General features: G+C 39.4%; 1 protein-coding gene across 16 annotated transcripts in view; it reads right to left on the reverse strand.

The window, feature by feature from the left end:
• The window catches only part of LOC127552244 (zinc finger protein 420-like), a 270922-nt gene that overhangs the window by 143257 nt on the left and 102827 nt on the right, over positions 1-24838 (reverse strand). For 3 of the 16 annotated variants that reach the window (XM_051982819.1, XM_051982817.1, XM_051982812.1), the window contains exon 5: positions 605-731. The exons of 5 other annotated variants lie outside the window; for them this stretch is intronic. In XM_051982819.1, the coding sequence (XP_051838779.1) occupies positions 605-731 (127 nt within the window). 8 more of the 16 variants (XM_051982823.1, XM_051982820.1, XM_051982824.1 and 5 more) reach the window with 5 other exon arrangements.

The following is a 24838-nucleotide window of genomic DNA, read 5'->3' on the forward strand; positions in this document are numbered from 1 at the left end:
GCTGGTTTCCTGTCGCAGCTGCCCATATTGCTATCACAATCCTTCTTCCCCATATTGCTATCGCAATCTTTTTTTACCTCTTCACTTCAATAAAGACGGAAGATTTTTCCCTTAACCCGAGTTCCTGACTCCGGCTGATTTTAAATACGCGGTCATTACAGAAAATAAAGTACAAGTTTCCTGTACTAGAAACAACGATGGGGTTTAAGGTACAGAGTGAAGCTAAAAAGAAGAGTATTCCCAATTCTGACCCTGAGCCAGAGGGACAGATTTTGAGCTATAACTGTAGGAGCAATTTTCAGAGCTTTGGTAGACCAGTCTGTGTCCAGGTAGAGGTCAGCCAAAATAAGCTCAGAGTAGGTCCTTGGGTGAGATGCTTCTACACTGACATCTCTGACTTGAAGCTACCTAAAAGTGGTAAGAGCTTCAGGAGTAACCAGGGACACCCTCAGTTTTCTATCACGCAAGGAAAAGACACACATGAGGACACAGCAGACCAGCACATCCTCCTTCCTGAATGATACACCCCCAAACCCTGCACCCCAGGAAATGAAGATATGCCCTTTGATTGCAGATTCAGAGTTACCCCGGGAAATGTCCTTACCCAGGGACAGCAGGTTCTGGGCATTCTCCAACATGACTTCCTTGTGCAACTCCTTCTGGGGAGGGTCCAAGAGATCCCACTCCTCCTGGGTGAAGTCCACAGCCACATCCCTGAATGTCACCAACTCCTAAAGCATGAAATCACAAGATGAATTCTGAGGTGACTTTCAGCTCTACAAGAATCAAGAATCCAACTAACTCTCTCCAATTTACAAGAGGAAACTCAAGCAGAAAAGGGATTGTCTCAAAGCTGAAGCCATTTCTGAGGGTCAGAGTCGACTCCTGAAACCACGGGCATCAAGAGTCTTACTGCATTTTCAGAAAAGCATTTTATAGAAGCAGTTGGAAGAAAGCCGAGAAATGTCTGATTATTGAATGCATTTCCTTGTGGAATGAGGAAGAGTTTGTGTTTTATCTGTGAGGTAGATGGATCTTTGGAGAGCAAGAGGGTGATGGGGAGTTTCTTCCTTAGCAGAAGTGATTCAAGTCGTGGCTGACCTTCCTGCTCTTCCCTCTGCTCACAATTTATCTCATTCCCAGCCCCTATGTCAGCAAAGGCTGCCCTGCAACTCCTTCAGATGCTATGATCCACAGCAGTGGAGGCTCTCGGGGAATTATCTGTCTCCTAAAAATTCCTCGATGTTTATTTGCCATATTCCCCTTGTCCATCAGAGAGAGACAGAAAAAGACCTCAGGGAGGTGGGAGATGGAATGAATGTTTCTCCTCCTGTCCTTATTGGCTCTTATATACTCTTTTACAATTACATCATTGTAGGTGTCAATCTTGTAGATCTATGTTAAGTACTGAGTACATGTACTGAACTAGGCAACTCACAGATAAACTAGGTAACCATTGTCTTACCTATTGCTCTGAGTTAATACCTTGTTTCAATTATGCTTCTCCAGAGTTCTGGCTCATTACAATTCTATATACTATATATAAATTAGAGCTAACTATAACTAACTGTTCAGTTTGTTAAACTCCTTTATGCTTCTAGGCTGCCATTCAATGTAACAACCTGTTATGTTTCTTTAATGGGGTCTTGCCACTTCTTCTCTTGGGTAACCCCTTTTTCTCTTTCAGCATTATTTCATATTTCCCTCTGCTGCTTATTTTCTCTCCATTTTCTTTATAACCTGTTCTCCTAAATAATGTTACCTTTTGGTAAGGAGAATGGCCTTTGTGAACTTGGGACATATTTGGTTCTAACTAGGAAAGGCTACCCTGACCTCTTCATGGTTGTTGTGTAATCCACATTTCAGCTTTACTTTTCTGTATTTGTTCACTTCTGAATAACTGAGGAAGTTATTGTTTTTTTACACTTTTTGAGATTGCCATGGATTGCTGAATCTTTCTTTTTCTCAAGGGAGAACTTCTTCATCCACAGGATAACTTTTCAGTAAAGGAAGGAAGTCCTGATGGATGACTCATCTCCGACGTATTCCTTAACTCACACCCAAGAGAAGATATTGCAAAGCTTTCCTTCTCAAGCCTCCCACAGGCCCCCTTTACAACAGGAAGGGGGCTTAATGCACTCCAAACCTTCTCTTAAAGAGAAAGCCCAGCTACATCTTCATAATTCACTGGCTCTCCTCCTTTGGGACTTTTCTGACTGGGCTCTCCACAAGTGCCTGAATTAAGAGGTTCCTTCTTAGCCAGACCTCTTTCCCTATTTCTTGGACCTCAGGATTTCTTTTGATCGTTGTCAAGATGCACGAATAGAATACTGAAATTCTGACATGGAAATTCATCCCAAAGAAAGAGAAGAGAGAATAAGACAGGAAATGAGAATGTACAAAACTGAATGAGAGCCCAGAGGAAATGAAATAAACAACAATTAACAATCAAAAAATATGACCTTGCTGAAGGGAAGTACACTGAAGGGAAATACACACCAGGGACATAGAAAAGAAAAGGATGGGAGCTTTCAGGGAAGGACATTGGTTAAAAATAATGGACAGTCTCATGAAGGAAATGGCCAAAGAGAACTGGTCCCTTCTGGAAAAGAAAATGAAAATGCAATGGAAGGAATCCCCAGCTCATCCACAGTGTTCAAAAACCAAACCCGGGATCCCAAACAAAACCCATGGCTACAAACTGCTAGGCTGGTAGTAGTCAGCTTTAATACAAAGCCCTACCAGCCTTGAGGAGAAAGACCTTCTCATACAAGGGATCTGGATGACTTCTGTAGGCTGATCTGTCCCAGTGTTCTCTACCACATTCATTTTCATTCTTATTTTAATGCCTTTACATTTCTTCACAAATCTGGCAAGAAACAATCAGATTTTTCTAGAAAACCCTTTTCATATACATTACTTACATAAGATTTCCTTCCAGAGTGGGTTTTCTGATGTACAGCAAGATCTCCCTTGTATCTAAAAGCTTTTCCACATTGTATACATTCATAAGGCTTCTCCCCAGAGTGGATTCTCTGATGTACAGTAAGATCGCTCTTCCTTCTAAAAGCCTTTCCACACTGGTTACAATCATAAGGTTTCTCTCCAGTGTGGATTCTCTGATGTACAGGAAGAGCTCCCTTGTATCTAAAAGCCTTTCCACAGTGGTTACATTCAAAAGGTTTCTCTCCAGTGTGGATTCTCTGATGTACAGTAAGATATCTCTTGCTTCTAAAAGCCTTTCCACAGTGCTTACAATCATAAGGTTTCTCCCCAGTGTGGATTCTCTGATGTACAGTAAGATCTCCCTTGCATTTAAAGGCCTTTCCACAGTGGTTACAATCATAAGGTTTCTCCCCAGTGTGCATTCTCTGATGTACAGTAAGATCTCTCTTGCATCTAAAAGACTTGCCACAGTTACATTCATAAGGTTTCTCTCCAGTGTGGATTGTCTCATGTCTAATAAGAGCTACCTTACTTGTAAAACCCTTTCCACACTGGTTACATTCATAAGGTTTCTCTCCAGTGTGCATTCTCTGATGTACAGTAAGATCTCTCTTGCATCTAAAAGACTTTCCACAGTTACATTCATAAGGTTTCTCTCCAGTGTGGATTGTCTCATGTCTAATAAGAGCTACCTTGCTTGTAAAACCCTTTCCACACTGGTTACATTCATAAGGTTTTTCTCCAGTGTGGGTTCTCTGATGGGTAACAAGTGCTCCCTTTTTTCTAAAGGCCTTTCCACAGTGGTTACAATCATAAGGTTTCTCTCCAGTGTGTGTTCTCTGATGTTCAATAAGCTCTCCCTTGCTCCTAAAAGCCTTTCCACAGTGGTTACAATCATAAGGTTTCTCTCCATTGTGGATTCTCTCATGTCTAGTAAGAGTTCCCTTGCTCCTAAAAGCCTTTCCGCAGTGGTTACAATCATAAGGTTTCTCTCCAGTGTGTATTCTTTGATGTCCAACAAGATTGTCCTTAATTCGAAAACCCTTTCCACACTGGTTACATTCATAAGGTTTCTCTCCAGTGTGTGTTCTCTGATGTACAGTAAGATGTGCCTTGCTTCTAAAAGCCTTTAGACACTGGTTACATTCATAAGGTTTCTCTCCAGTGTGGGTTCTCTGATGTACAGTAAGATGTCTCTTCATTCTAAAAGCCTTTCCACAGTTACATTCATAAGGTTTCTCTCCAGTGTGTATTCTCTGATGTACAGTAAGATGTCCCTTCCTTCTAAAAGACTTTAGACACTGGTTACATTCATAAGGTTTCTCTCCAGTGTGGATTCTCTCATGTATAATAAGAATTCCCTTTTGTCTAAAACACTTTCCACATTGGTTACATTCATAAGGTTTCTTGCCAGTTTGAATTTTCTCTTGTGTAACACAGATTTCTCTGCAAGTGAAGTCACAGGGACTTATGGATGGTGGCCTGTGAGGTTCTACCCCAGAAAGGCTTATCTCCTCAGTAGTGTCTTCATTTCAATGCTCTTCTCTTGCTCTGAAAAAACAACCAACAACAAACAGTAAAATAGACACTATCCACACATATATATTAATATCCCCTTCCCTCCTCAAAATGAACACAAGTTAAATCATTTTGTATTTGCAAAGCCAAAAGAGAAAAGTCTTTTGTTTCTTTTTTTTTTTTTTACTAAAACTTTATTTTCAAAATATATCCATAGATCATTTTCAACATTCATTCTTGCAATACCTTTTGTTCCAAATCTTTTTTCCCTTCCCTCACCCCCCTCCTCTACATAGTAAGTAATCCAATGTATGTTAAAATATGTACCATTCTTCTCTACATACTTCCACAATTTTTATGCTGCACAAGAAAAATCAGATCAAAAAGGGAAAAAAAACAAGAAAGAAAACCAAATGCAAGCAAACCACCAAAAAAATAGGTGAAGGTTGTGATGCTTATTCAGTACCCACAGTCCTCTCTCTACTACAGAAAGGATTGCTACAACATTTTTGCACATATGGAAGGCCTTTTCTGTTCTTTATGATTTCTTTAGGATACAGGTTCAGTAGATACACTGCTGGATGAAAGGGTATACAGTGTGATAGCCCTTCAGGCATAGTTCCATATTGCTTTCCAGAATGATTGGATCAATTCACAACTCCACCAACAATGTATTATTGTCCCAGTTTTTCCCCATTCACTTCAACATACATCATTATCTTTCTCTGTCATCTTAGACAATCTGAAATATTTGGTATCTCAGAGGTGTCTTAATTTGCATTTCTGTGACCAATAGTGATTTAGAACATTTTTTCATAGGACTAGAAATGATTTTTATTTTTTCTCTGTAAATTGTCTGTTTAAATCCTTTGACCATTTATCAATTGGAGAATGGCTTGCATTCTTATAAACTTGAGGCAGTTCCAAGAGAAAAGTCTTCAAAATGCAGAATCAATCACTTAAAAATCCAATAGCTCACATCCCAAGAATGATTTAATTTCTAATGACCTTCAGGCACAAATACATTGGATTCTCACAGTCAACCTGGGACCACACAGAAAAAAATCTTCATTCTTACTACTTGTACACCTCAGACCACCAGCTCAGAAGGATTGAGAGACTTGCCCCAAATCCCAGCAGCTGTGCCTGGAATTCACATCCTGTGAATGGCCAGCCTCTGCCTATAGTATTTCACAAATTGTAAATTTTTCCTTTTCTCTTTCAGTGTCTGATCTCTGACATAATCACATTCAATTTTTTTTTTCTAATACATTATTTGAAAACTAACACTGCAAGGTTTTTTCTGGGGGATTTTCCTATATTATCTGAGGCACATGTGATCTTGTTCTGATGCTTTACTTCTTTGAGATAATCATGGCTTATTTATTTTTAGAAATGTGTCATTACATTCCCCTCCACATTCTTTTAACAAAGCCAATTAAAAAAAAAAGTAGGAAATCATCCACATCTTAAAATATATGTCTCATCCTGAAAACGGAGTTAATGAACCTGTGGTATGGAAGGATAGAGCTTACTATTGCAACCTTCCCCTTTAGAAATTCAAAACATCCTTGAAGGATTGAGACAACAATCCAAGATATGATTCAAAAATGTGCCAGTGCTATATTAAGTGGTAAATTCTCCCTTGGACAACAAGTATGTGCACATATGCAGCTTAACAACTCCTTCTCAGTGATTTCAAATTACCATGATCAGGAACACACAACTTTTGGGCTTCATGGGGTTTTCCATCAAACCCTGACGGTTTCTAAGTGCAACAGAGTCTTCCAAATTCTCACTTTGACAAAAAAATTGTTTCAAAAATTCCAGGAAGGTTGGACTTTTATGAACAAAGAGCCACAGGCCTGCAAAGGCCCTCAGTATCTCTTTCCCTGTACCAGAGCATGTCCCTCATTGCTGTGTTCCCCAGTGAGCACATCCAATTAAACCTGTAATCATCCGGTCATGATAGTTCCTGGTTCTGCACTCTTGCCCCAGTGATGGCAGCCTACTTGAAAACCAGTCACTAGTAGAGACCATCCTGAAATACCCATGGGAGACCACAACCACAATTGGTCCAATAAACAAAACTAAGAGTTGGTTTTATGAAAAAAAAACTAACAAAACAAATAAATCTTTGCCTACATTTCATGATGAGAAAAAGAAAAGAAAAAAAACCAAATCACACCAACATCAAAACTGAAAGGAGTGAATGCACCACTATTGAAAAAGAAATTAAAGAAAAAATTCGGAGCTTTCCCCCCCAACAATATAGCAGCAAATCTGACAATCTAACTGAAATCGAAGAATGTTTACAAAAAATACAAATTTCCCAAGTTAACAGAAGAGGAAATAAAATATTTAAATAGTTCCATTGCAGAAACAGAAATTGAACAAGTCATTAATGAACTCCCTAAGAAAAAATTTCCAGGGCCAGTTGGATCCACAAGTGAATTCTTCCAAACATTCAAAGAACAATTACTTCCAATACTACATCACCTATGTGGAAAAAATAGGTGAAGGAGTACTGCCACATTTCTTGTACAACCCAGTTATGGCACTGCTACCTAAAACACAAAGGACTAAAGTAGAGAGGAAAAAAAAAATTACAGAACAATATCCCTGTTGAATACTGATGCACAAATTCTAAATAACATATTAGCAAAGTAATTATAGCAACTTATGCGCAGGGTAGCAAACTACAACCAATGGGATTTATACCAGAAATACATGGCTGGTTCAGTATCAGGAAAACTTATTATAGTTGACCACATCAATAACAAAACCAACCAAAATCATAATACAATCCCAATAAACGCAGAAAAAGCTTTTGACAAAATACAGCACTCATTCCTATAAGTAAACACTAGAGGGCATAGGGATAAACGGAACTTACAATAAGCAATACTTTGTTAAAATCTACAGAAAGAATTATATGAAATGGACCGAAGCTGGATGCATTCCCAGTAAAATCTAGGGTTAAAATATCACCACTATTATTCAACATTGTTTTAGAAATGTTAGCTTCATTGATAAGAAAAGAAAAAGATTCAAAAGGAAATAGAATAGGCAATGAGGAAATAAAACTATCACTCTTTGGAGATAATATGATGAGTTACTTTGAGAATCCTAAAAAACCATCAAAATATCTACTGAAAACAATTCACAGCTTTAGCAAAATTGCAGTATATAAAATGAAGTCACACAAATCATCAGCATTTCTCTATATTATTGATAAAGCCCATAAACAAGAGATACAAAGAAAATATCTATAGGCAAAATAAAATAAATGGGGAGCAAGCTGCTAAGGCAAACTAAAATACCATATGAACACAATTATAAAACACTTCTCACACAAAGAAAATCAGATCTAAACAACCGGAAAAATATGAATTGTTCATGGCTAAGTTGAGCTGATATAAATAACAATTCTGCCTAAATTGATCTATTTGTTCAGTGCCATAACAATCAAACTGCAAAAACATTTTATAGAACTAGAAAAAAACAACAAAAGCTATCTAAAAGAACAAAAATTTAAGAATTTTAAGGGATTTACAACAACAAAACATAAAGAATGGTGGTTTAGCGGCACCAACTCTAGAACTATGTTACAAAGCAGCAGTAATCAAACCACTTGGTACTGGCTAAAAAATAGAGCTGGGCATCAGTGGAACAGATGATATGTATAGGACACAATAATCAACACCTATGGCAATCTAGTATGTGATAAGCCCCCAAACTCAAGGAATGGAATAAGAATTCTCTGTGTGTCAGAAATTGTTGAGAAACATGGACAATAACATGTCAGAGACTCAGCATAGACCTACATCTTATACTCTATGCCAAAATAAGGGCAAAATAGGACATGATCTGGGCATAAAGGATGATAACATAAACCAATTAGGATTACAAAGAATAATTTATCTATCACATATTTGCAGAAGTGAGGAATTTATGAGCAAGGAAGCCCTAGACAACATTATCAAAGGCAAAATGGACAACTTTGATTACAATAAATAAATAAGTTTTTGCACAAACAAACCACCAGAAACAAGATTAAGAGGGAAGTAGAAAGCTGGGAAAAATATTTATGGCCAGTATATCTGATAAAGGTTTAATTTCTAAGATATATAAAGAACTGTTTCAAATTTATAAGAATACAAATCATTCATTACTTGATACATGGTCAAAGGATAGGAACAGACAATTTTCAGATGAGGAAATTAAAGCCAATTAGAGTTATAAGAAAAAATGCTCTAAATCATTATTGATAAGAGAAATGCAAATTACACAACTCTGAGGTACCACCTCACACCTCTCAGATTTGCTAAGATCATAGAAAAAGATAATGAAAAAATATTAGAGGGGATGTAGAAAAGTGGGACACTAATGCATTGTTGGGGGACTTCTGAAATGATCCAACCATTGTGGAGAGTAATTTGAAACTATGTCCAAAGGGCTATCAAACTGTGCATACCCTTGGATCTAGAAGTGTCTCTACAGACTCTTTATCCCAAAGACATCATCAAAAAGGGACAAGTACCCACATGTGCAATGATGGTTGCAGCAGCTCTTTTTGTGGTAACACAGAAGTGGAAATGGAATGGATGCTCACCAATTGGGGAATGGCTGAACAAGTTGTAGAACATGAAGATTATGGTCTATTATTATTATTCTATTAACTCAGTAATTTATTTGAAACCACTATACAGGTCTCCTCTATCTTTTTTTTTTTTTTTTTAATAATTATAACTTTTTATTGACAGAACCCATGCCTGGGTAATTGTTTACAACATTATCCCTTGCACTCACTTCTGTTCTGATTTTTCCCTTCCCTCCCTCCACCCCCTCCCCAAGATGGCAAGCAGTCCTATACATGTTAAATCTATCACAGTATATAGTAGGTACAATATTTGTGTGCAGAACCGAAAAGTTCTCTTGTTGCACAGGAAGAATTGGACTCAGAATGTAAAAATAACCTGGGGGAAAAAAAAACAAAAATGCAAACAGTTTACTTTCATTTCCCAGAGTATAGCTTTCTTAGAGTGTAGCTGCTTCTGTCCATCATTGATAAATTGAAACTGACTTAGATCCTGTCTTTGTCGAAGAAATCCACCTCCATCAGAATACATCCTTATACAGTATTGTTGAAGTGTATAATGCTCTCCTGGTTCTGCTCATTTTACTCAGCATCAATTCAAGTAAGTCTTGCCAGTCCTCTCTATATTCATCCTACTGGTCATTCCTTACAGAACAATAATATTCCATAACATTCATATACCACAATTTACCCAGCCATTCCCCAATTGATGGGCATCCATTCATTTTCCAGTTTCTAGCTACTACAAACAGGGCTGCCACAAACATTTTGGCACATACAGGTCCCTTTCCCTTCTTTAGTATCTCTTTGGGGTATAAGCCCAGTAGTAACACTGCTGGATCAAAGGATATGCACAGTTTGATAACTTTTTGGGCACAATTCCAGACTGCTCTCCAGAATGGTTGGACTCGTTTACAACTCCACCAACAATGCATCAGTGTCCCAGTTTTCCCGCATCCCCTCCAACGTTCATCATTATCTTTTCCTGTCATCTTAGCCAATCTGACAGGTGTGTAGTAGTATCTCAGAGTTGTCTTAATTGCATTTCTCTGATCAATAGTGATTTGGAAACACTCTTCATATGAGTGGAAATAGTTTCAATTTCATCATCTGAAAATTGTCTGTTCATATCCTTTGACCATTTATCAATTGGAAAATGGCTTGATTTCTTATAAAGTAGAGTCAATTCTCTGATATATTTTGGAAACGAGGCCTTTATTAGAACCTTTAACTGTGAAAATGTTTTCCTAGTTTGTTGCTTCCCTTCTAATCTTGTTTGCATTAGTTTTGTTTGTACAAAAGTTTTTTAATTTGATATAATCAAAATTTTCTATTTTGTGATCAATAATGATCTCCAGTTCATCTCCACAAGTCTGAGATGTAAACTATCCTATGTTCCTCTAATTTATCTATAATCTCATTCTTTATGCCTAAATAATGGACCCATTTTGATCTTATGTTGGTATACAGTGTTAAGCGTGGGTCCATTTCTGCCATACTAATTTCTAGTTTTCCCAGCAGGTTTTGTCAAATAATAAATTTTTATCCAAAAAGTTAGGATCTTTGGGTTTGTCAAACACTAGATTGCTATAGTTGACTATTTTGTCTTGTGAACCTAACCTATTCCACTGATCAATTAATCTATTTCTTAGCCAATACCAAATGGTTTTGGTGACTGCTGCTTTATAATATAGCTTTAGATCAGGTACAGCTAGGCCACCTTCATTTGCTTTTTTTTTTTTTTTTTTTTTTGTTCCATTAATTCCCATGAGATTCTAGACCTTTTGTTCTTCCATATGAATTTTGTTGTTATTTTTTCTATATCTTTTTTTGGGAGTCTGATTGGTATAGCACTAAATAAATAGTTTAGGGAGTATTGTCATCTTTATTATATTCTCTAGGCCTATCTTATGGACCGTTATTGCTCTAAATAAATGATGAAGAAGCTGATTATAGAAAGGTGTGGCAATGTTTATTTCAACTGAATGAAACAAGCTCAATCAGCAATATAATGTACACGATAACAATCAGGATGTGCAATGGTCAACCAGAAAAGGATTGGTTCTTCTCAGTAGTTCAGGGATTCCAAGCAGTCCCAAGAGACATTCTTTATGTATGTGTGTGTGTGTTTGTGTGTGTGTGTGTGTGTGTGTGTATAATAATTATTAAAGCTGTTTACTTTCAGAACATATGCATGGATCATTTTTCAACATTAACCCTCACAAAATCTTGTCTTCCAATTTTCCCTCCCCTTGACCCAAGCCCTCCCCTAGATGACAAGTAATCCAATATATGTTAAATATGTAGAAATATATGTTAAATACACTATATGCATAAATATTTATGCAATTATCTTGAGGCACAAGAAAAATCAAATTAAACAGGAGAAAAAATGAGAAAGTAAAATGTAAGCAAATAACACCCACACTCAATTTCTACACTCCTCTCTCTGGGTGTTGATGGCTCTCTTCATCACAAGATTATTGGAACTGGTCAGAATCATGTCATTATTGGAGACAGCCACTTGCATCAGAATTGATCATCACATAATCTTCTTGTTGCCCAGTACAATGATCTATCTCCTGGTTCTGCTCATTTCACTTAGCCTCAGTTCATGTAAGACTCTCTAGGCCTCTCTGAAATCATCCCGCTGATCATTTCTTATAGAAAAATAACATTCCAAGATATTAATATGTCATAACTTATTCAGCCATTCCCCCACTGATGGGCATCTACTCACTTGCCAGTTTCATGTCACTACGGAAAAAGCTGCCACAAACATTTTTCCACATGTGGGTCTCTTTCCCTTCTTTAAGATCTCTTTGAATCCCAATAGATAGAAACTGCCATGTGCATCTACAAAAAGAACTCAGGAGACTGAATGCAAATCAACACATGTTATGTTCACTTCTTTTTTTTTTTTTCTTCTGTATTTTTTACCTCTTCCATGGTTTTTCCCTTTCCTCTGAATTTTCTTTCAAAACATAATTCATAAAGCAATGTGAATTTAAAATAAATCATTTCACTACAATAAAAACAAAACAAAACAAAACAATTCCAAATCAGGTCTCTCTCCCCCAAACCCAGCATTTCCTTCAGGCTACCTCCTAGAAGCCTTTTGCAATGCTCATATCCCTGCTGTCACCTCACTCACCTGGAGAGCAGCTCCTCAGGCCTTCTTGGTCCAGCACCCAGGGGGCTTCCCTCTGCTTAAATACGAGATCACGTCTCCTCTGGGAACTGGAATCCTGGGCATGTAAATCAGGGAGGCATTAAGGAGAGAAGCTTGAAATTTACTTCTCTTTAGGGAATGGGGTCAGGATCCAGGGCTGCTCCACTCTGAGATTCACCCTGTTACATTGAAACAAATGAATGTATCATCACCCGCCGGTGTTTGTAAATCAAGAAAAACATAATAGCGTTTGTCACATCATCCTGTTGTTTTTTGGATAAAGAGTCAAATGCTCTTCCCCCAAACTGTTAAGCTGTTAGCTTCCATTCAGGCAGAAGCTTCCAACCTGAGTAAAAAGGGCTAGTGGGCCTGCGCAGCCTCCAGCCTTAGCCTTAGCACACCTGCTTCATATAACACTCATTCCCTAGTTACCCTCAGGGCCTCTCAAGGGGAACAGCTGAACCAGGGAAAGCGGGAAGCCTGTGTCCCGAGGTCCACCTGGGAGCTGGGGAGGACTGCGGGGACGCCCTGGGAGTCGGGGCTGGGAGTCCCTAACGGGAAAGTGCAGACAAGGAGCCGCAAGTCTGGGACCGATGGGAACCAGCCGAAGGAGGGTTCACTTAAGGGGCCGGGAAAGAGCTTTGGTCACTGGGTCCATGGTGCGCTCCTGGCGGTAGGAAGGGGGGTCTCGAGGATCCCTGAAGAGGTTCGGTCTTAAGGAGGATGTAAATCAATAAACAAGAGGTGGGGACCGGGAGGGACCGGACCCCTGGGTCCTGACCGAAAAGCTGAAATCAGGACTCCCGGCTTACTAGGGAGAAAGTCTTCAGTGTGGGCAAGGAGAACCAGGAAGTGGGAGAGCTCGTCCAGCGGCGAGTTAAGGCGGTGCTTCCGCCAGACCCGGAGGATACTCTCCACGAGGTCAGCGGAGGAGGAGACTCAGCGGCCGCGCCAGCCCGCGGAAGCCAGCAAGTGTGGGGGACGCTGGCTCCGACCTACCTGGGAAATGCGCGGTTCTACCTTCCAGATGTCAAACTAATCAGCGGTCCGCGGGAAGGGAGGGCGGCCCGAAGGGCAGGAAGCTTCCCGACAACCCCTTCTGCGAGTGCCTTTCTGGTCCTCATAGCCCCGCCCTGCTCCTCATGGCCCCGCCCTGTCCCTCCCCCAGGAGCAGGAGGCCTTTGGCAGACCAGGACTACAGGCCCCGCCCCCGGCTCGGGATCTCCTCCACCTCCAACTCCTCCCAGGCTGCCCCACTCCCTCCCCCGCCCCTTTCCCCCTATCCGCTTCCGCCTCTCTGATTTGCTTCTTCAAATCCTCCCTGGGGCTCCCTCCCCTCTAAGCTTTCTCTTATTCCCGCGGAGCTTATTTCTGGAGTTGTTATCCCTTCTCTGGAAAGGAAGAAACCATAAAGTGCAGAAATGGAGCTAAGCGGAGTCTAAGCTGTGCAGGGAATGAGTGTTGATGAGTCATCCCCCCACTTACCCTTGGAAATACCTTTGCCAGAAAGGTATTCACCTATCAGGTGACTGGACCGAGATTGGTGAATACTGAGTGAGGGGGTGGACATGTAACTATCAGGAGAATGGAGAATTTTGCCCGAGTACAGGAGGACGGACTAGATTCCCAACTGTGCTTACAATTTCCTGAGGGTGAACTAAGCAAAGTCAGAATAAGGAACCAAAAGGGGGACCTACATCCTGCTCCACTGGTCACTGAACTCAATCAGTCCGGGCTATGTAAGTGATACATGGAGTGCTTTTCTATGTAACATTATTTGGAGCTATTCAACTGAATTGGTTTCATTTGACTGCCAGTGATTTTATCATACTAAAAATCTATGATATACTTTATTATTTCTAATTTTTTTGGTATTGAGAGTTGGGGAAAATCCTCAGGTATGAAATGTTGCTAATGTTTCTCCCTTTTATCAGCTTTTCCTCTTCCCTTTTTTTTTCCTCTTTCCCTACCTAACTTCCTATGAGGCAAGACACATTTTTCTACGAAACTAAGTGTGTATGTTATTCTCTCCTCAAACCGAATCCGATGAGTTTTCAACATTGTTCATCCCCCTCCCTTCCTTCCTGCTACTACAACAGTTCTTTTGTGTTATATTTTACTCCACTTAACCTCTCCATTCCTATTCTCCCTACAAAATCCTTTTTCTGCCCCTCAGTTTCTTTTTTATACCATCACATCAAACTCGACTTAGACCCACTCTTTCTGTCTAGGAATGCTCCTTCTAACTCCCCTAATTCTCAAGAGTTAATGGGTTAAAAATATCATTTCCCCACGTAAGAATGTAAACAGTTTAACCTTCAAATAACATTTTTCCCCCTCTTTCCCATTTGTCTTTTTATGCTTCTCTTAAGTCTTATATTTCCAAATCAAATTTTTGGTTCAGCTCTGGTCTTTTCATCAGAAGTATTCGAAAATGCCATATTTCATTGAATATCAGTCTTTTCCCCTGAAAGGTAATGGACAATGTTCCCTTAAAACGTAAAGCTCAATGGTAGTTGTTTCTTGGCTGTAGTCCAGCCTTCTTTTACTTTCCACAATTTCATAATCCAGGTTCTTCTGATTGTTTGGGACAAAAAGACCTACCCAAATTGAGTACTACAGAGATCACTCATAGAAAGCAGAATTATTTATTAGAATCTCAAGAAGCGGACCCCATCCTGGTCTGCGAGCAAAATTTCACAGCAGGATAGGGCCAGAGCCTTGAAAATGCTTAACAGCTTTTATACTTTTCAGACAAAGAACCCCCACAATCCCACCCTCTATATGTTGTGATTGGTCACATAAATCTACTGTTCCCCTAGTTGGTCAGTGGATCAGGTGATATAGAGCTTCTTCCAAGCCTTATCTAAAATCACATGACTCTGGAGAAGCTGAAACTGAGGCCTATAAGGCTTGATCTACTTTAGAATCTGTAAGTTCTTCACCTTTTCCCACACAGTCCCCCCTGTTGTTCATAAATATATTTATACATCTATTTCCTCATGAAGAACTAACATTGTTGTCAAATTTGAGTAACATTTCTACACATTGCTTGTTAATCTCCTCGGATCTGGATCATCCCCTGCTACTGCCTCTCATCCCTCTTTCTGTAAAATCATTATTTTAGTGGCATCTTCTGTGTGTAAGAGTCTTCACAGTGATCTTTGAACTATTCTTCTTACCAATGTAATTACACAGGGTAAACATAGTGGCAACAGAATAATGCCACCGATTGCAATGTCTGTACCATAAGAGCTGTTTCCATCAGCCACCATCAAACCAAGACCACCAGCCATTTGTGAAGGGAGATTTCCAAATTTGTACAGTCATATGAATTATCCTCTGAAAGCCCTTAGTAATTTCTTTTACTGTTTGTCCGTTGTCATCAATTTGCATAGAACAGGTGGACAAGTTTTGTTTCTCACAGACCCTTCCTTCCTCCTTCCTCTGCTAACAGATAATTTAAAACTAATCTAGGTTATAAAACTACTCTTGTCTGGGTGACTTGATTGGCTAATAGATTAAGGGCCTGAGCAGAGGTTAGCTGTTATCTCTAAGACTGCTTGCAGTTGAATTAATCTGTTTAATACATATATACATTAGTATCCGATATCCCCAACTACCATTTTGAGCCCATGTCACCGATCCATATTCTTTGATAATCTGTGCTGGGGCCAGGCATCTCCCCATCCATTAGCATCACCAGTTTGAATAGATTATGGGGTGTTCAACCAATAGGCTTCAACTAAATTCCTTCAAACATCCCTCATTACCCCCTAATAAATGCTGGTGGACACAATTAAGCACTGACCCATATTACAAACAATATTTGACTTGCTCCTTCTATTTCTATACTCACTACAATCTGTGATATCTACTCTCTCTGGTTGACGAGTAAAAGTCCAATCAGGCTGGATTGAGTTGAGGGCCATCCATGGCCCTGTACCTGCTTGATTTAGGCAGTGCCCCAGTAAGGTGGCCCAGGTCAAAACCACTATCAAGATTTTACATGCACAGTTCATCAGTTCCTTTTAAATATTTGTCTCAGCTCATTCTCTAGATTCAGTTTGGAAGTCCACCGGCCCTTGCTGTGTCTGATATCAAGAGGATCTGGGATGGTCCTTCCCAGGTTGGGGTCAGCTTGTCCTCCTTCCATGTCCGAACCAGGACCCAGTCTCCAAGCTAGAAATTATGCACTGTGAATCCTAAGGGAGGAGTCTGAGTAATGAGCCCTTTTAGTGGTAAAGTTTTCAGATGTTGCAGTACAGACATGACATTTTCTTAAAAACAAATCCTTGGTCTCAAATATTGGATCCAAGGAAGAATTTTGAATCCCTTTTGGATAAGGGTGACTGTACAATAATTCATAAGGTGATAATCCCATATCCCTTTGGGGTTTTATTCTATTTTTAATAAGGCAAGGGGAAGGCCCTTGGTCTAGGGCAATTTTGTCTCAGCCAATTTAGTCAGTTGATGTTTAATTTCCTTATCCAATCTTTCCACGTTACCTGATGAGGGCTGATGCCATAGGGTATGTAAGTCCCATGATATTTCTAGAGCTTGGGCCACAGATCAGAGGATCTTAGCTGTGAAATGGGTGCTTTGGTCCGAATGTTCCTGCTCCACCAACCCTTACCCTGGAATGATATGTTCAAGGAGGACTTTTACGACTGCTAAGACAGTTGCCCAGGTATTGGGGGAGGCCTCCACCCATGAGGTCAGATGGTCCGCTGCAACCAACAGGTATTTGAGACGCCCACTCATGGCCGCTCAGTAAAGTCCACCTGAATGCTTTGGAAAGGCCTAATACCAGGGGGCCTTTCTTCTTTTTGGACTTGTCATTGGGCCACCCTATTCATCCTCTGACAAACAGGATACTCTCTGGCCAGTTGCCTGCTATTGTGTACAAGCTGGTGCCACAAACTTAGTCAGCACCACGCCACACAGGTCTTGGACACCCCAAGGACTGCCCTGATGTAAATGTGGGAGTACATGTCTCATACCTGCTGTGCTCAGTACCTCTCTGCCATCAGGGAGGAGCTAGTGCTCCTCTTTATCCTCCTGAACGCCAAGGCTTTGGGTTTCCTGCTTCTCTTCTGGTGTAGGAAGGTGGAGGTTTTGGAGGCAGAAATGCCAGAATTAGCACCATCATCTCCTCTGGACTCACAGATTCCTCTTCTCCAGCCTGTTTCATCTCCTCATCCACAAAGCAGTTTCCCCTTGTTTCAAATGAATCTCCTCTTTGATGCCCCTGAACACGAATCACTGCAACGTTCTTAGGCAATGTAAGATTAGTCAAAATTTCAGTGACCAATGCCCTATATGCCAATCCCTTACCTTTACTGTTTCCATTCTTTCCCTCAAGTAATTTACAGGATCCAATTTCTTTTTCCCTTCACTTATACAATGACTGAAATATTTTACCTCACATTTCACAAATTGCAATTTGTCTTAAGAAATTCTCAGACCCTATATTCCTAAATAATTTAACAAATTGACAGTGACTTGGACAAGGTCACTCTTTTCCCTTCCTGCCACAAGAAGATCATCTACATGTTGTAAGACTTTTGACAATAAGAAATTTATCCCAGAATGTTCATACAATTCTTTTATACCCAAGTAGATATTCCATAAATTGAATATTATAGCAATCATTTTGCTTTTTTTTTTTTTTAAATACCCAATACACAGAAAAATCCCAAACTACATATTGCCCATAACAAAAACATTTTCAAAAGGACAGAGGCAAAAACTATTATCTTTAGAGTCCCTTTAAATAATTGGCATCAATATAGTTAATTAATATTTCCTATTTTTACATAAAAGACCCTGAAAAGTTCTTAAAAACATCCATTAAACTTTTTTTGAAATAACTCTTTCAAACTATATATCATATTTCTGATCATATTCTTTTAATTTTAACACGAAATTTAAACAAGAAAGCAATTATGTATCTAAAGAAACAAATGTTCAATCAATTAACATCTTGTAGAGCAGCGTGTCCCTTTAAATGAGTTTGCTTTCTTCAGCGAAAAGCAGCTGCACCTTTTCCACTGCTGCTCTCCCCCTGCAAAAATACATCCCATCTCACAGCCGTTTCCTTTCCAACCAGTTCCTTCTTTTTCCCACTAATTTCTTTTTGAAATCATTTGCTCCCACTAATCAATCCTTCTTAAATCACCTTGATTCTCCTGTCCCATCTCTGTCTCTCTCCTCTCAATGCCTACTTGCTCAAACCTTCTCCAACATACTTTAGACACTCCCAAACCAATAAGAGCTTGTCTTTAAATCACCTTTTATTTTTAAACTTTAAACTTCAAGATTCACAATTAAGTTTGAACCAAATTTCATAAAACTCATAATATAGTTTACAAATTACTCGATATTTTTAAAAAACAATATACCATTTAAGTAGGGAGATACAAACATGACTCCCCCCTTTCCCCCCCCCCCCAAGATAAGCTACTGGCATTTTGTTTAATAACCTATATTTTAATTTGAAGTCCAACCAAACAATAAGGCAAAAAAAAAGTTTTTCTCTTCGATTGTAAAGACCACAATATTCAAACAATTCTTAAGATTTCATCCTCTTATTAAAGCTAACATGTGCAAGGCAACAGTAAAATTATTTCAAAATTATTCCAATTTCAATTTTATTTCAATTTCAAAATTATAGTACATCTCTAAAATATGTTATAAAAATATAATAAAATATAAAAATATATAAAATATAAGTTCCCAAAATTATTAATCAAATGTTGCAGACAAACAGTTACCCAAGTTAGCCTTCCTAAACTTTCTGTTCTCTAATTCCATGAAAGCAAACTTGCTAATAATGATTTTTCTTTCTTCTCCTGGGGGAAAAAAAAATTTTTTTTGGAAGTATGCCTAGTTTTCCCACAGGTCCTAACAGGTCAGAGTTTCCCCATGTTCAACTATTTACCTCTCTTACTCTATTTTTATTCCTCCCTTCCAATGTCTGCAACTTCTTATTTCCAATCTTCACAGACATACCAATTTAAAGTTATTTAAAAATTAACCAGTACTTTAGTTTGTGAAATTTCCTCAAATCTACCTAGATATTCCATTCAAACTTTTTTTCTTTAGTAAGCCAGGAAAGAGTTAAGCACCAATCCCTGCTTTACCTTGAAATTTTTTTTCTCTCTGACTGAGTCCTCATAACAGGCCCTTTGTTTATAGAAGTGATAGCCACTGTTCTTCTATTTTCTCAAAACTTTCCAGACTTTCAATCTATGTTTTTATTTTTTTCTCTTTTTCCCCTCTTCCCTCTTCTCCCCACAATTCAGCCTGATATTTGTCTAAGCCTGCAACCCAGAGGCTGAATTCTTATTTCTTATGAGCTTGCTAACTTTTAACACAGAACAGAATGCAAAGCAGACAAACATACATACATAGACAGACACAGAGCTTTATTTTTCTTGAATTCCCTAGCTAACGTACTGATAAATTCATGGACTGCTTCTACCATCCTGGACCCAGTCAAGGTTTTTGGGGAAGGTTCTCCCAGAACAAAGCAGCAGTATTTAATTAACTTTTTTTGACTTTTCTCTTTGTACTTTGGGACAATGTCCCAGTTATTTAACTGACTCCCGAGGGGACTATTGTTCAGAATTCCCTGCATCTTTGACATACAACTTTGGACTGCGATCAGGTCACCCTCACACCAACAGTCACCCAAGAGCGCACTTGAAAGCCCTTTCCTTAGGGTCTGAGCAGTCCTCCAGTTCTTTTAGAGAGCCTGTCTCTTCCTCAGCCAATAGACCCTCAGGCTCCAACTTGCACTTACCTTTCAAGCTAATAGTAGATCTTCTAGACTGTGCCAGCTGTCAGGACTTGTCTATTGTCTTCTTTCTTCAATTTTGCATTCCACTGAGTATCCCTGCCTTGGGTCATTGTCTAAGAGAGAGGGAGGCTGCACACCCAGAGCCAGAGATCATGGAGAAAACTGCTCTGTGGGCGCCTGTCCCTATCCGGGGTGCATACAGCCATCTCCCCCAAAGATCCCATCCCAGAGAACCTCAACTGTTTGGGACAAAAAGACCTAACCAAATTGACTGCTACAGAGATCATTCATAGAAAGCAGAATTATTTATTAGAATCTGGAGAAGTGGACTCCATCCTGATGTGCAAGCAAAATTTCACAGCAGGATAGGGCCAGAGCCTTGAAAATGCTTACAGCTTTTATACATTTCAGACAAAGAATCTCCAAAATCCCACCCTCTATATGTTGTGATTGGTCACATAAATCTACTGTTCCCCTAGTTGGTCAGTGGAATATAGTAAACGAGGTGATATACAGCTTCCTGGGCCACGTAGTCCAGGCCTTATCTAAAATCATGTGACTCTGGAGAAGCCAAAACTGAGGCCTATAAGGCTTGATCTACTTTAGAATCTGTAAGTTCTTCACCTTTTCCCACACATGATGAGGTTTAGATTTAGGGAACAAAATAAAATTAGGGTTTCTGGTGGTCAGGAAGTTAAATGATAAGGTCTAGTGTTTGGGGTTCAGGGAACCAAATGGAGAGGTTTGGCTCCCCTGCAACCCCTTGTATTTGGCACAAGGGTGGGAGATTTGGGGGCTTCCTTCTGGCGGCGCAGAGGTTCTCTGTAAAAGAATTTACAGACCTAAAAACCTGGATTGATCAAAGGGTTTATTTTGGGGATTGGAAGTATGGTTAGAAATTCTGACGGAGGCTAGTTAGGGAGATAGGTGAGGGTAAAGAGAGGATGGTACTGGAAAGAGTATTCCAGTTGCACGAGATGAGGTGAGATCTTTCAAGACAGTTGTGAAAAGTCGAGTAAGGCTTCATCTACTTCGGAGTTTGAGTAGGCCTAAAGGACTTTGAAGATTGAGTCAAGGGCATACTTAAGTCCCCTTCCTGCTATCTTCCCATGACATCATTTTCTTCCTATTTCAGTTACATATGAGCAACTATGTACTTATTGGTCAAATTCAATTTCTGGGGTAGTTCCTGTCTTTAGAATGTAAGATCCTCAGCCAATGAGGATGAATCTTAAAAAGAGAATTAGAAGAAAAATGGGGAAATGAAATGAGATCGAGGAATGGAAAAATCATATAATGACTTACAACAGAGTGAATAAGAAATGCTTTCTTATTAGTAAGTTCATTTCAAACTATTTCAAGAACGTGACTCTCTCCATGGGAACTTAACCCTTCTTTAACCCTATGAGACTGGAAACATGCCACATATGTTTGGCTTCACCTCTACAATCCCAGGAACTAGCCACTCCTTGGAACACAATGAGAGATCAGTGAGGGCTGGCTCTCCCTCCCTGATGTCAATATTAATCAAATTATATCTTGAAGCTCATCTGGCACTTCTTTCTCCTATATATAACATTCTATTTGTTAGCAAGCTGGCTCTGTGCCTTCTTTATTTTCAAGCCCTATAAAAACTGTTTAGTTTAATTGTCTTTGGGACCTCACCCACGGAGATGACAATCTGCCTGGGATCTCTTTTCCCAGTTCGGGGTTTGAGTTCAGGACTCAAAGGCTATTCATTCGCAGTTCTCCATCCTGTGCAATTTAAGAGTTGCAACTTAGAGTCGGTGCTCCCCCAGACTGGTAATGTTCTCTCTCTCTTATCTCTCTTTTTCTTCTATTTTTATTATAATTCTCATTATTCTTTGTCTTTTATGTATTATTTACCATATTGGTTGTTATTGTAAGCAATCTATTCCGTGTATTGTATAATTAAATTTTACTTTCACTTTATTTGAGAAAGAGAGCATCATTTATAGCAGCGAATCAGAACTTTTCCCTAAAATCACATAACAAAAATTGGTGTAGTCAGCAGGATTCGCTGTATAAATGCCCCTCTTTGAGAAAAATAATGATTCCCCCCACACTGGTTGAGGTTCCTGATTAGGAAGATGCCCCGTTTTCTTCCTTAGCGAAGATCTGGGCACAGAATATGGGATCGTGTGAAAATTGGAGCAGCCGCATGAGAAGCGGCAAGCCGCCCAGTTAGCTGAATGTTTAATTAACATTCCAATAGAGAAAGGGAAGGAGATGAATGATATCTGTAGAAGAGGATGGGCTTTGTTAAAAGCATATAGAAAGATTTGTCAGGAATTAGATAAGAAAGAGGAAGAGAAAGTTCAGATGAAAAAATAAATGTCTGAATTGCAGCGACAGATGTCAATGTTACAATACCAAAATTTCATTTTGGGATCAAGCTCATAATTACCAGGACATTGTTGAAAAAGCAGCTGTCCAAGTGGCTCAATATAAATATAGGAACAGGAGAGGGAAAGTTAATAAAAAGAAAGTGCATACTATAATTGCCTCTGCAAAAATGGATTGGGATCCTGACAAAAGGGATGGAGATATATGGGATGAGGACGATGAAAGAAGGGAAGAAATAATAGAAGACGAAGTTCCTCAAGTGGAGGAAGAGGCTAGACCCATCATTAGATGAAAGGCTGAAAAAGAAGGCAATAATCAACCAAAAGTTACTGAGATTACTGAGGATTTTTCAGAGGGAAGTTACTGATTTACTTAGTAGATTTTCTCAGAGAACAGGGAAACCAGCTATCTCATGGTTAGATTAAGTGATGGAGGAGCTGGTGGAGTCTGGGTAGATCCTCAGGATTGTTTAAAGTTCATCAGTTTATTTTCTCCTTCCAAAGTAGCCTGGTTAGTTGAGGCCTCTCTCTCTGCTTGGTTCCAAGAGCTCCCTCCGAATGTCTCCAAATCCAAAGATTTTGTCCTTCAGCCTCTGCCTCTGCTTTCTTCTGCCTCTAGCCAGCACAAAGATGGAATGAATGTCTTGTCTCCTTCACTTGGGGCTCGGCTAGCTTTCTAGTGAGTCTTTCAGACCAGCTTGGTCTCAGTGGGGGAAGTGCAGGAGCCCAGCCACCACAGAGAGCCTTCTCAATCTCCTGCTCAACTCTCGACTCGTAGCTTCTTCCTCTCAAAACTCTTCTTCTGCTACCCCCAGCCAAGTGGAGAAATATTCCAATGAATTGCTCTTCACTGACTTATATATGACTCTTCTGAGAGAATGGGATTATGGGTTTTCTCCCATAGTGCTCTCTGGCCTAAGAGCTTCAAGGGAGGTGTGAATTCAGATATCTCATACTAAACCCTGAAATTTCCCAAACGTGTGAACTCCAATGAGTAAAGGTGCAAACACAAGCATTGTATCAATTAGTTCTACTTAGTATTTTGTTTCAGGTTCTGGTCCAAAACATCTCCTTGTAAGATCAGATCAATAATCTATCAACTCTAATGAGTTAGCAGTTTGTAAAGATTCCAATAGAAAGTACTGGAAAAAGATGAAAAAGGAGGCAAAATGAGGAAAATTGCATTTATGAAAAGGCAAGGAAAACCTATTATAATAGAGGGAAAGAAGAGAGGAGGGAAAGAAGAAAGCTCCCATTTGAGCTTTGTGTCAATCTTACTCTCATCAGATTTGGCTCAAAGGGAGAATATTAAATATTTTTGGTTTCACAGAGAAACTTGTCTCACCTTATAGGGAAGCGGGAGGGAAAGGGGGGTATGAAAAGGAAAGACCAATAGAAGGGGTAACAGAAGTATTAGGGGAGAGGTGTAAAAAAAGGGGAGGGGCTCTAAAGGGGGAGGACAGTTTGAGGGAGGTGGTCATTAAAAGCAAAATACTGGGCAGGAGGGAAGAGGGAAAGGAAAGAGAAAAGCTTCACTGAGAGTAAATAAGATGTCAGGAAATATAGAATTAGTTATTTTAACTGTGAATGTGAATGGGAAGAACTGTCCCATAAAACAGAAAGGGATAGCAGATTGAATTAAAAGTCAGAATCTTATAATGTGTTCTTTACAAGAAATACATTTATAACATAGTGATACATACAAAGTGAAGATAAAGGGCTGGAAAGGGAATCTATTATGCTTCAGATGAAGTAAAAAAAGAAGGGATAGCAATCCTGATCTGAGATCAAGTAAAAGCAAAGATAGGTCTAATTAAGAGAGATAAGGAAGGCAACTCTATCTTGCTAAAGGGTACCACAGATAATGAAGCAATATCAATACTAAACATATATGCACCAACTGGCATAGCATCCAAATTCCTAATGAAGAAGTTAAGAGAGATGCAAGAAGAAATAGACAGTAAAACTCTACTATTGGGAGATGTCAACCTTGCTCTCTCATAACTAAATAAATCGCATCACAAAATAAGTAAGAAAGAAGTTAAGGAGGTAAACAAAGTGATGAGGTTAGGATTCTTCCTGTAAAGGGATTTTGGCGCAGGGAAGGGAGTTGTGGGAATCCCTTCTGGCGGCGCAGAGATCCTTTGTAAAGGAATTTACGAACCCAAAAAGCTAGACTGGTAAAAGAAGTTTATTATTGGCATTGGGAAGTCAGCCTTTGCTATGCATGAATAGAAAGACTGAATTCCTTGGTGGCAAGGTCCAGCAGGGAAATAAAGCTTCTAGTGGAGGAGTCCTGGCAGAGAAGTAAAGTTTCTACCACAGAAATCCCAACAACGAGGTATAAAGTCTTGTTAGGCAAATAGGTGAGAAAGATAAAGAGAGGGTAATGCTGAAAGAGAATATCATTTCAGCAAGCAGAGGGTTGCTGC

Source organism: Antechinus flavipes, chromosome 2 (assembly GCF_016432865.1).
Source record: "Antechinus flavipes isolate AdamAnt ecotype Samford, QLD, Australia chromosome 2, AdamAnt_v2, whole genome shotgun sequence".
Taxonomy (NCBI): Eukaryota; Metazoa; Chordata; class Mammalia; order Dasyuromorphia; family Dasyuridae; genus Antechinus; species Antechinus flavipes.